At 36.5% G+C, this 12,257-nt stretch overlaps 1 protein-coding gene across 7 annotated transcripts in view; it reads right to left on the reverse strand.

The window, feature by feature from the left end:
- Positions 1–12,257, reverse strand: part of DGLUCY (D-glutamate cyclase) — a 171,042-nt gene that overhangs the window by 11,540 nt on the left and 147,245 nt on the right. For all 7 annotated transcript variants that reach the window (XM_023501480.2, XM_031952349.1, XM_012547327.3 and 4 more), the window contains 2 exons: positions 10,163–10,282; positions 8,555–8,709 (listed from right to left, as the gene is read on the reverse strand). In XM_023501480.2, coding sequence (XP_023357248.2) covers positions 8,555–8,709; positions 10,163–10,282 — 275 coding nt within the window. The remainder of the gene's footprint in view (positions 1–8,554; positions 8,710–10,162; positions 10,283–12,257) is intronic.

Here is a 12,257-nt window from a genome sequence, read left to right on the forward strand (position 1 = left end):
GAAAACCTCAACAGAGAATATTACATTTTAGAGAGAACATTACATCCAGTGATACTGGTCTTTTTGCTATTGTTTAACCAAAACATGATCTCTCAACTCTACATATTAAGTGATTTTCCTCCATATCTGAACTCTCTCTTCATCTCTTTCTCTTGGCTTCCCTGACTGTTTCATTTAAGTCTTAGTGAAAGTCCTACCTTTAAAAAGAACCCTTTCCCAGTCTTCCTTAATCTTAGTGCCTTTGCTCTGAGATTCTAGTCCAAATATATCTTGTAAATAGTGTACATATATATATATATATATATATATATATCCTATTTGTATATGGATTTTTTGCATGTCATCTTCCCCACAGATATTTTTGTCTCCCTTGTATCTCTAGTATTTAACTTCTTCTGACAACCATGCGCCTGCTTTGTACCAGTTTTTGGTAAAAATAGTCTTTTAGGCAAATGTACATTTGGCATTTGAATAATGGGGCCAGCTCCTCAGAGTTTGCTCTCTGCAGTAGAATTTGAATACTTGGCAGTTTAGCTTGAGAACAGAGCCCAGTGTCCAGTAATTTTGGAATCAGCTGTGAGCCATGGGAGACGCTGGCACAGGGCTGCCCAACATGGCAGGCCAGCATCAAAGAAAGAGCTGTGTGCTGGATGCGTGAAACAGAATTGTGGTGGCTCGAAAGAAATGAGGAGTGTGCAGATTTAGACATCTTCCCTTCAAATGTTCACACATGCCATTCGTCCCCTGTGGTAGAGCCTTCCTAGCTTGGATTGGTCTGAACAGCCAGTCAGACACACTACACCTTCACTCCAATATAGAGATGCCATTTTGGTCCTCTGAGAGCAAAGAACAGCCAGTGTTTAGCACATCACCTGGCCCATGATAGCTGCTTAATAAATGTTTGTTGACTAGAATTGTTGACTTCTCTCTGTTCTTCTGACCTTAACCAGACCCTAAGCCTAGTTCTATACTTTAGTAAAGTTCAGTGTTTTCTGTTTTATTTCAGCCAAATCTCATTTGTGGGTGGATAGAGCTTGGAATTAGGCTTGGAATTAGGAAGACTCATCAAAACTGGCCTCAGACATTTAGTGACCTGAGCAAGTTACTTAACCCCGTTTGCCTCAATTCCATCTGTAAAATGGACTGGAGAAGGAAATGGAAAACCATTCTAGTATCTTTGCCAAGAAAACCCCAAAATGGAGTCCCAAAAAGCTGGACATGACTGAAATGACTCAAGAACAACAATAAAGTTTTATTTATGATCTCTTAGTAAGCAATACACTTCCCTAGTTATTATCAGCTCCCTACTGTAAAATCAGAAGCTTGATTGCTTCTTCTTTTAAAGATCAAGCTCCTTTCTGACATACCTACAAAGTTCTTTTTTCCCCCCTCTTAACCCTCAGTTCTTAGTGTATTTGAAGAATAGAGGTGACTGACATTCCTTATGCCCAATGACTGGTCTAGCCTTTCTTGGCTCAGGTGATCAGTTCCACCAACTTCCCCAGATTTTCTTTGATATTCCATACACTACTTCAAAGATCAACTCCTTTCCTTTATACTTCCCTCCTCTTCGCCTGTTCCCAGGGGTCCCAGCTAGATAATATCAAAAAAATCTGAAAACATTCATGAACAATAACACATAATTTCCCAAAACAGAAGGGGAAACCCATTTCTGCACAAAGAGAAAAGCAGGGAGCTAGGGGACCGGATGGAAAACCATAATGGTGAATTTTCCATTCTTGACTGGTTAAAATCAGACTAGGGTATTTCCTTGCTCTGATTAATTCTTTCTTCTGTGAGTCAGAAATCATATTCAAAAAAGCCCCAAACATTTCCCCACCCCAACTCCCCACAGCCAGGAAGTTTGAAGTAGAGTGGCAAGATTACACTAAATTTGAAGCCACAGAATTTGGGTAAGAATTCCAGTTCTTACACTTATTCCCTATGTGGTCCTGGCCAGGCCACATTGTCTCTCTTAACCTCAGTGTTCTTCTCTTTAGAATTAGAGATCATCAGTTGTAAATGTCTTTTCTATTCTCAGCAGTACAATGATCCACAACTACTATGAAGGACTTACCATACTCAGAGAAGGAACTGATTGTGTCTGAATAAAGATTGAAGTATACTCTCTCTTTCTTTTTTTCTCTTTTTCTTGAGAATTTTTTTGTTTTTTAGAGTGGGAGATCTGTTTTCTTTCATGACATGATTTTTATGGAAATGTTCTGAGTAATTTCACATGTGGTTTCTTAATGGGGTTGGGGGTGGGGACAAGGGAGAAAATCTGAAACTCAAAAAATTTAAAAACAAATATAAAATATTGTTTTAAATGTAACTGGGGGACAATATTAAATAAATAAAAAGAGTTATAAGAAAAAAGAGAGATCATTTGATATACATGAGTTCTTAACTTGGGATTCACGGAACCGTGTAAGGGTAAATTTCAGAGGGTCAGTGAACTTAGATGGGAAAAATATTTTCATTAATCTCTAAGTGAAATTTAACATTTCCTTTCATTACATATTTTTTAAAAAAGGAGATCATGTTGTTTAGTCATTTCACTCCTGTCTGACTCCCCATTTGGCTTTTTCTTGGCAAAGATGCTGGATTATCTTTTTTTTTTTACAGATGTGGAAATTGAGCAAACATGGTTAAGTGACTTTCCCAGAGTCATACAGAAAGGTTTCACTAGACTGCCAAAAGTGTTCCTGGCATCAAAAAAATGAAAAGAAAGGGGCAAAAACATTAAGAATCCCTGGCCTAGCAACCTAGATGGTCTCTAAATTCCCACTGTATTTTCAATTTTATGATCCTATCTATATTCAAAAATATATTTCACCTTTGAGGATAGTCTCCAAATTAACTTCCTACTAGGAACTTTGTAGATAGGTAGGTGGCCTGGAATCTGGAAGACCTGAGTTCAAATATGGCTTTCAACACTTATTAGCTATGTGATCCTGGACAAAGTCACTTAATCTTGTTTGCCTCAGTTTCCTCATCTATAAAATGAGCTAGAGAAGGAAATGGCAAACTGCTCCAGTATCTTTGCAGAGAAAGCTCCAAATGCGGTCACAAAAAGTCAGATGCAACATAGACAAAACAGTAACTAAGAATTGTATGCTATTTTTTAATTCAAGATGTTTAATAGTTGGTTAATACAAGCTGAAAAACTTGCAAAATAGCTATTAGCTTAGTGACACATGTAACATTGATTGTGTTCATCTTGGAAAAGAAAAAATCATGTGAAGTTATGCAAATATTTCCATAGAAGTCATATTACAATAGAAAACATAGATTCTCCTCCCCCCCAAAAAACCCTTAAGAAATAAAGTTTTAAAAAAGTATGCTTCAATCTATATTCAGATACAATCAGTTCTTTCTCTGGGTATAGATAGGATTTTTTCATAATAAATCCTTCAAAATAGTTGTGGATCATTGTTTTAATAAAAATAGCAAAGTCATTCATAATTGACCATCCTTTTGTATACAGTATATTTCATTTTGCTTGAGTTCATGGAGGACTTTCCAGGTTTTTCTGAGAGCACTCTGCTCATTATTTCGTATAGAACGATAGTATTCCATCATAGTCACATACCACAATTTATTTAGACATTCCCCAATTGATGAATATCTCCTCAATTTCTACCTCTTTGCCCTGAGAAAAGAGCTGCTATAAATATTTTTGCACATATGGTCTTTTTCCTCTTAAAAAAATCTTTTGGGATATATCACTAGTATTGATATTATTAGGTCAAAGAGTACATATGATTTTATAGCCCTTTGGGCATAAATTATCTTTTGATCAATTGGGAATGATATATATATATATATATATATATATATATGAATTTGACTCAGTTCCCTATACACTTGAGAGATTAGGCTTTCATGTTGTATCACAGTTCTCTTTTATTATCCTGACTCAGTTTCTCTAATTATCCTGACTCAGTTTCCCTAAATTATCCTGCTTCAGTTCCTAATTGTTCTGGTCAATCCTGCAACACTACCCCTCCCTCCTAAACATCAAAATATATTTGATAAGGATAAAAGATCTTCTATCTTAGACATCATGACCCCAGCACTTCCCTACTTATCAGAAAGCCTCTCCCAATCCCAGAATGTCCAGTGCCTCCTCCCACCCTGTCAGAGTCCCGTTCCTGCTCTTTGCACTCTGACTCCACCCCTGCCTCTGTTTACCCCCTGTATCTAAGCCAAGCATATATATGTCACTGAGAACTCACATTATTGCTGGATTCTTGGAGATAATAGTCTCATTCAGCCCTGGGACCAAACCATGGATCCATTTGGTCCCAGTAAATCTTTCCCTTTTAAATAAATTATTAAATACTCTCTAATCTCTATCTTGCCTCAGTTTCTCCAGCATTATATCATCAGAGAAACTTGCTTCAAAATTCTTATAATTACTATTGCTAACTGAATTTCCATCCATTTAATTCTATTCTACCTCTCTTTTCATCCTATCCTTCCTCAAAAGTGTATTGCTTCCAATCTCTCCTCCAATATAACCTCTTTTCTATAACTCTCACCGCCCTTGTATCCCTTTTCTCTCCTACTTTCCTGCAGGGTAAGATAGATTTCTATACCCATGCTGAATGTACCATTTCTTCTTTGAGCCAATAATGATGAGAGTAAGCTTCACTCCCACCCTCCCTTCCCCTTTCTTCTTCCCCTCAACTTTAAAAGCTTTTTCTTGCCTCTTATATGGCAGATAATTTATGCCATTCTACTTTTTCCTTTTTTTTTCAGTATATTCCTCAAAGTACATCCCATCAAAGTCATCCTCTATGTATATTACTTCTTATTACCCTAATAATGAGAAAGTTATGAGTTACAAATATCTTACTCCCATGAGGAATATAAACAAATTAATCTTATTAAGTCCTTTATGATTTCCCATTCTTAATTAACCCCTTATGCTTCTTTTGAGACTTGTATTTGAAAGTCAAATTTTCTATTCAGTTTTCACAAATGCTTGAATGTTTACCTTTTCCCTTGAAGGATTATACTCATTTTTGCAGGGCAGATATTCTTGGTTGTAATCTTAGCTCCACTGCTCTCTGTAATATCATATTCTAAGCCCTCCAATTCTTTAATGTAGAAGCTGCTAAATCTTGTGACAATGGCTCCACTATACTTGAATTCTTTCTTTTCTGTATGCTTGCAATATTTTATCCTTGACCTGGGAGTTTCAGAATTTGACTACAATTTTCCTGGGAGTTTTCATCTTGGGATCTCTTTCAGGAGTTAATTGATAAATTTTTACAATTTCTATTTTACCCACTGATTCTAGAATATCTGTAATGAACAGTTTTCCTTGATAATTTCTTGAAAGATGATATCTAGATTCTTTTTTTGTTCATGGCTTTCAGATACACCACTAATTTCTAAATTATCTCTCCTGGATCTATTTTCCAAATCAGTTGTTTTTCCAATGAAATATATCACATTGTTTTTCTATTTTGGTTTTCTTTTATTGTGTGATTTCTCATAAAGTCATTAGCTTTCATTTGCTCAAATCTAATTTTTAAGGAATTATTTTCCTCAGTGGGCTTTTGTCTCTCCTTTTCCATTTGGCCCATTTTGCTTTTTAAGGAATTCTTCTCATTAGTTTTTTGTACTTTCTTTTGCATCATGCTCATTTCTCTTCCCAATTTTTGTCCACCTTTTACTTGATTTTCAGAAACCCTTTTGAGATCTTCCATGTCCTAAGACCAATTTTTATTTTTCTGGGATTTTTGGATGTAGGAGCTTTGGCTTTGTTATCTTCTTTTGAGTATATATTTTCACCTTCCTTGTCCCCATCTATCATCAGAATCTTTTTCTGTTGTTTGCTCATTTCTCCAATCTGTTAAAGTAGGGCTCTGTTTCTTAAGTGGAGAGTGTACTGTCCCAAGCTTCATGGAATTTGTGCAGCTGTTTTCAGAGACCCTTCTAGACTTGTAAGCTTTTAGTCCTTCCAAGGTAGTATGATCCAAGAAGTGTGTTTACTGCTCCATTGAACTAAATTCTATTCTGTGAATGACTACAAGCATTCTTTTCTGCCCTGGAACTGTGATTTTGTGTCCTGGATCTCTATACGGGTAAAGCAACAGAATCCTGCTTCAGTGACAATAAAGAGACCTCCTCTTTTCAGCTGTTCAACCCTTACTGTCTGTGAGCTGAGATTTCTAAGAGCTGCTGCAGCTGCCTTTGCCAATTCAGTAACTTCCAAGACCTGCTCATGATTTGCTGAGGCCAGGGTTATGCTGCCCTTCCACCAGCATTTCCTGCTGACCTTCTAAATTATCTTCAGCTGGAAAATTGTTCAATTCCATCTTTCTGTGGGTCCTGAAACTCTAAAAATTGTTTAGAGCCATTATTCAAAGTATTTGGAGGGGTTTGGGGGAGAACTCAAGTAAACTTTTGCTGCCTTTATTCTGCCATCTTGAGTCTAAGTAGTAGATACATCTATCAATCAATCAAGTAACGATTGATAGATTTTATTCTGAACTTCCACCCAAAAGTCACACAACCAATAAGTGAGGCTGAATTTTAACTCAGATTTTTCTACTCTAGGCCCTCTGCTCTATCCACCTAGCTGCCCAACAGTCAGATTCTTACTTATATTTGTGATTCTGGATAAGTCATTTAAACTCTCTCAGCCTCAGTTTTCTCATCTATAAAATGAGGATAAAAAATAGTACCTACTTCATAGGATTGTTATGAGGATCAAATGAGATGATATACATAAAGTGCTTCATAAATCTTAAAGTGTAATATAATTGCCAGTTATCACTATCATTAACAATAAATTTAATTTTTATGAATATTAATAATAATACTCCTGTTACCAAATGACAATACTTGAAGACAACTTTTCTAGTCCTCCAATGTCTTTACTTCTCCATCCCTCATTTCCTCTCCCATTTATTATATAACTTGACTTCCAGGCCCTGCTTTGCATATGTGCCAGTTGGTCAATATTCCTCCTAATGTGTAATGCCAATAACACAATGATGCCCTCTAAATACTATCTATAGTGATTAAGAAAAGAAGAGATCAACTCGTGATAGTATCCCCTTTGCTTAAAAACCCACAATAGCTCTCTTTCTTTTCCATCAAATCAAGTTAAAACTCCTCATTTCCAGGTTCTCTATAATTTGTTCCATCATCCTTTTAAACAAAATCTTCACAACAAACCCTCTACCATGTTCTCCTAACTCCTCTGTCTATCCTGTGTAGTTACATAAGTACCTCCCTACCCCATACTCTTTACAATTTCTACTTTGAAATTTGGATTTGGATTTTTGCTCTGGGTAGAAATGTCCTTCTCTCTTCTCTTTTGTTCATCTTTTAAGACTCAGCTCAAAGGTTTGTAAAACTTTCCCTTATGAAGCTAGCTTACACTGCTTTCTCCTTTATCTTTTTTGCTAAAGAACTTACTGTCATCCCTACACATCTTAATATTTGTTTTGTGTTCACCTTTCATTATTTGTTGTGTTAGTTTTCATTCCACAGTTTTAATACATACCATCAGGAGACATAAAAGAATATCTCCAGATTATATGGGTGGCTCCAATATAGATGATTTATCAAAGGACAGGGACAAAAATAACCCAGATTGAAAAGTTATGGATGGACTGCTATTTGTATCAATACAGAGAATATTCCCAACAGTGAGATCATGGATCAGTGAATTATTGTTATTATTAATAATGTCATTTTCATCTTTTCAATGGTGCTCAGACAAAAGCATTTCTGACATTCTGCTATTATTCTTTTACATTTAATGTTTTGGAGACTATATTGCATAGGTGGATAAAATAATTGCTTTTTGTAATTTAATAAAAGTATTATGATGTAAGTTCATCTTCTATAAACTCACTGAAAGGTTCTTTGGGACAATTCCAGTAGCAGATAGGATGATGTGGATAATATATGCCTCATCTTATTCCCCCATGGTTTTGATTTCATTAAGCTTTTCATTATACATAGTGTAGAGATTATGAGTATTTGGAATGTGTAGAAGACAGTGCATATGAACATTGTATTGGACCCAGAGTTGAATGAGGAGAAAATTAGGATAAATTGTCTTCAGGAAATTGCCAAGTATCTTTAATGATCCTAAGCTTCACTTTGGAAACAAAGGTTCATTTTTTCAATGCCAATATTCTATTATACAAAAAACTGTAAGGAAATCTCCACAAGGTGATGGAGGGGAGTATATATATGGTGGTTGTGACCAGAAATCTCAAAGAGGAACTGGAAATTTAGGAGCAGTATGACAGGAAGAGGAGATAGGCTCAGAGAGAGAGGGATGACAAAATGGACAGCCAGAATCTGCCATGATATCCTTGGGATATCAAGAGAATGGGATTAAGGCAAGTTGAGGGGACCCCATGTGGTAACTTTATGAAATGTCCTTTCATAAAGTTCAAAAGTCTCCAAGTTTGGATCCACATGGAAGTATTATAATCTCTATTACTGGAGAGGTGAACTAAATGAAAAAGAACTTTCCCCTCCTTCCCCTCCATTTGAGCATTAGGTAGTCCATTACCTTTATGACAGATGGGAGAGCCTGAGCCCAGGCTGGTGCTTTTGATGAGGTAGTAGGTAACCCAACAGCTTTCTGTAGGTAGCGCCTATGTATGTTGTTCATATTCAGTAAATACAGTGCACAGGCCAGAGCATAGCCTCCCCAATTAGAAACGCCTGAAATAGAAAACACATGCTAAATTACAAACACCAAAAAAAAACTAGAGGGCTTGTTTCATTTCCTTGTTTTTAGGAAGAATCACCCCTAAACCATCCAGAAAGAAGAGGTTCAATCTTGTTACTGAGCTCCAGAAGGAGGGATTTCACAACATCCCTTTTGACTAACTTTAAAGTAGAAAGGGTATTAGACTTGATGACAAAAGATTTTGTGTTCTAACTCAGTCACTTACTAATTGGGTTAAATTGGACAAATCATTTCACCCTTCTTACCCTGCAGCCCTTCTTCTGTAAAATAGGATAATAGATCTATATTATCTATCTTACAGGAGTGTTAGGAATACAGGAGTCAGTGCTTTTAAACCATGAAGCTTCATATAAATGTGAATATATCATTAAATAATTATGTATAGCAGTTATATATGATCATATAAGAAAAATTATATTACATATAGCACAAAATTATTGTTATATATAATATTACATTAAAACAACATAATTATATATTTAATTTATTCAACTAATAAAATGTCTATTAAATGTACTTATTATATAATAATTATATAGAATATTAATTATTATATGATATAATCATTAGGGTAAACCATTGTACCTCATTCTTTCATCTAGTGACACTGGATTTCTGTCTATTCTGTGAACAAACTTGAGGTAGTTGAGTGGTGCAGTGGGTAGTGCACTGGCCCTGGAATCAGGAGGACCTGAATTCAAATCAAGCTTCAGATACTTGACACTAACTAGCTGTATGACCCCAGGCAAGTCACTTAACTGATTTCCTTGCCAAAAAACAAAGCAAAACTAAACCCAAAATGCTCCCTCTCTCAGCTCAGGACATTTTCTTTGCCTTTCCTCTTTCTCCAGGGAGGCCTGGAATTCCCTCCTTCCTCTACTTAGACTGTTGACCTCCCAGCTTCCTTTAAATTCCAAATAAAAATCCACATCCTATAGGAAGCCTTCCTTAACTCCTCTTGATTCTAGTGCCTTCCCACTGCTAATTGTTTCTAATTTCTCCTATATATCCTTTTACCTTTTTTATATCTTTGGTGCTTAGCACAGTGCCTGGCACAACAGTAGGTATTTAATAAAAGCTTGATGATTGCTTGATTGATTGATTGACTATATTAATTTGTACATTTTTTGAAATTGTTCATTAGATTATAAACTCCTCAAGGGCAGGGATTATCTTTTGCATTCTTTGTATTCCTAGCATTTGACATAGTTCCTGAAACATGGTGGGTGCTTCAAATGTTTACTAGTTGACTGATTATATAATTTGTTTTTATGTATTTTTTGACATTGTTTCTCTCATTAAAATTATAAGCTCCTTGAGGGAAGGGACTGCTTGTCTTCATATCCCTAGCATTTAGCCCAATGCCTAGTATTTAGTAGGTGCTTAATGAATGCTTATCATCGACTGATTCTGTGGGCATCTTACCAGCTATGACAGCAAAATCAGCTTCCACATCACAGGCTATGACATCCCCATTCTTGATGTACTTCTTCACAGATGTTTTGACTTTTCCCATCCCAAGTTCATTCCCTCCATCACCAATACCTACATTAGAAGGGGAAATGGATAAGCAGACCAGTTTCATGAGAGAAAGAAGGAAGGTCATTTCTTGTATAAAACAATAAAAACAACAATATTATGCCTGTCAGTTGTGGTAAATGAGGTATTTAGGAGAAGCTTAAGTGACCCAGAGATAGAAGAAACTACATTGGTAGTTTCTTTTTCTGGGAGTTTCTCACTCACTGAAACCACGATTCAGTCTTTTATCTCTACTTGAATATATATTGTTTTCTTCACTGATGTAAAAAGGCTTGTTGATTGAGTGATCCCTTTAAATCCCAGTCTTTTCAGCTAAGTGATCTAATGAATTGCACACTGGGTCTGGAGTCTCAAATCTTGCCTCAAATATTTATTAATCACTGTGATTCTGAGCAAATAATTTAAACTTTGTCTGTCCCAACTATAGAATAGGGATAATAATAGCATTTACTTCCCAGTGCCATTGTGGGAATAAAATGAATAATATTTGTAAAGCACTGTGCAAATCTGATAGCACTACACAAATGCTGACAGTTGTTTTGGTGCAATGGGCAGGGTGCTGGGCCTGGAATCAAGAAGCCCTGAGTTCCAATTTGACTTCAGACATTTACTAGCAGTGTGATACTAGGCAAGTTCTTAACCTTTATTTGCCTCAGTTTCCTTATCTATAAAATAATAATAATACCTACAACATGAGTCATTCTGAGTGTCAAGTGAGATAAAAATTGTAAAGCTCTTGCTTAGCACCAGTTTTCATAATATTTTATAAAGTATTTTCCTCACAATAATCCTGAAAATTAGATAACCCAGGTATTATCAATAAGTCAATAATCAATTTTTTACAGAAGCTGATGCTTGCCTAGAACTTTAGCATGGAACCCTTGGATCATTGTTATGGACCACAAAGGGGTTGTGAACCACTCATAGGCACTACACCATGCTGCTTTTTTGTTCTTATAGTGAGGAAACCTTTACAAGGTCACATGTCGAATAATGAAAGAATTCAGACTCAGGTCTCTAAATCCAATTGTAGAGCTCTTTTCTAGGCCACTTTTGTTGTTGTTCTTAAGTTGTTTAAGTTACATCTAACTTTTCAGAAGCCCATTTAGGGTTTTCTCGGCAAAGATTGGCTTGCCATTTCCTTTTTCCAACTCATTTTACAGATGAGCAAACTGAGGCAAATGGGATTAAATGACCTGCTCAGGGTCACACAGCTAGTGAGTGTCTGAGGCCAGATTTGACCTCAGGAGGGTGAGTCTGGAGCAGGTTCTCTGTGGCTATGATGCCACTTAGCCTTCTCCTCCCACACCACACTTGATTACTTAGCCACCATCCTAGGTGCCAATCACCTTACCCAACCCTGGAAACACAAATGTCCTCCAGCTCAGGAGGCCAGGTGCTGGAGAGGAAGAAGCAATTATGAGAAGGGAATGCTGCCCTCTATTTCTGGAGCAGCCTTTCTGGGAACTTCAAAAGCAATTTGCAGTTATTGTCTAATCATCTCAGAGGCATCTAATTGTCTCATTGAAACCTCAGAGGCAGCTGAGAGGACTAATGAGTCTGGGAAATGCTTTGGAGTCTTCAGACGGAGTTGTAAATGAATATAAGAAGATGAGCCTAATTTTCCCATTGCGCCAAGAGACTGTCTCTTTGGGATTTGTATTAACCCTTTCAAACTTAACCCAGTTATTTATTAACACTGAGAATGTCTTCCAGAGAATCTAAGTTACTATTGTTGTTATTCAGTCGTGACTGACTTTCCATGACCCCACAGAACCTGCTGTCCATGGGGTTTTCTTGGCAAAGGTACTGGAGAATTTGTCATTTCCTTCTCCAGAGGATTAAGGCAAATAGAGGGTAAGTGGCTAGAGTCACATAGCTAGTAAATGTCAACACTACACTACTGCTATTACTCCTACTTCTACTACCCCTCTATCACTATAATAGTCTTCCTGATTGATTCCAGGCCCAGGACTCTATC

The sequence above is a fragment of the Sarcophilus harrisii genome, chromosome 2 (genome assembly GCF_902635505.1).
Source record: "Sarcophilus harrisii chromosome 2, mSarHar1.11, whole genome shotgun sequence".
Taxonomy (NCBI): Eukaryota; Metazoa; Chordata; class Mammalia; order Dasyuromorphia; family Dasyuridae; genus Sarcophilus; species Sarcophilus harrisii.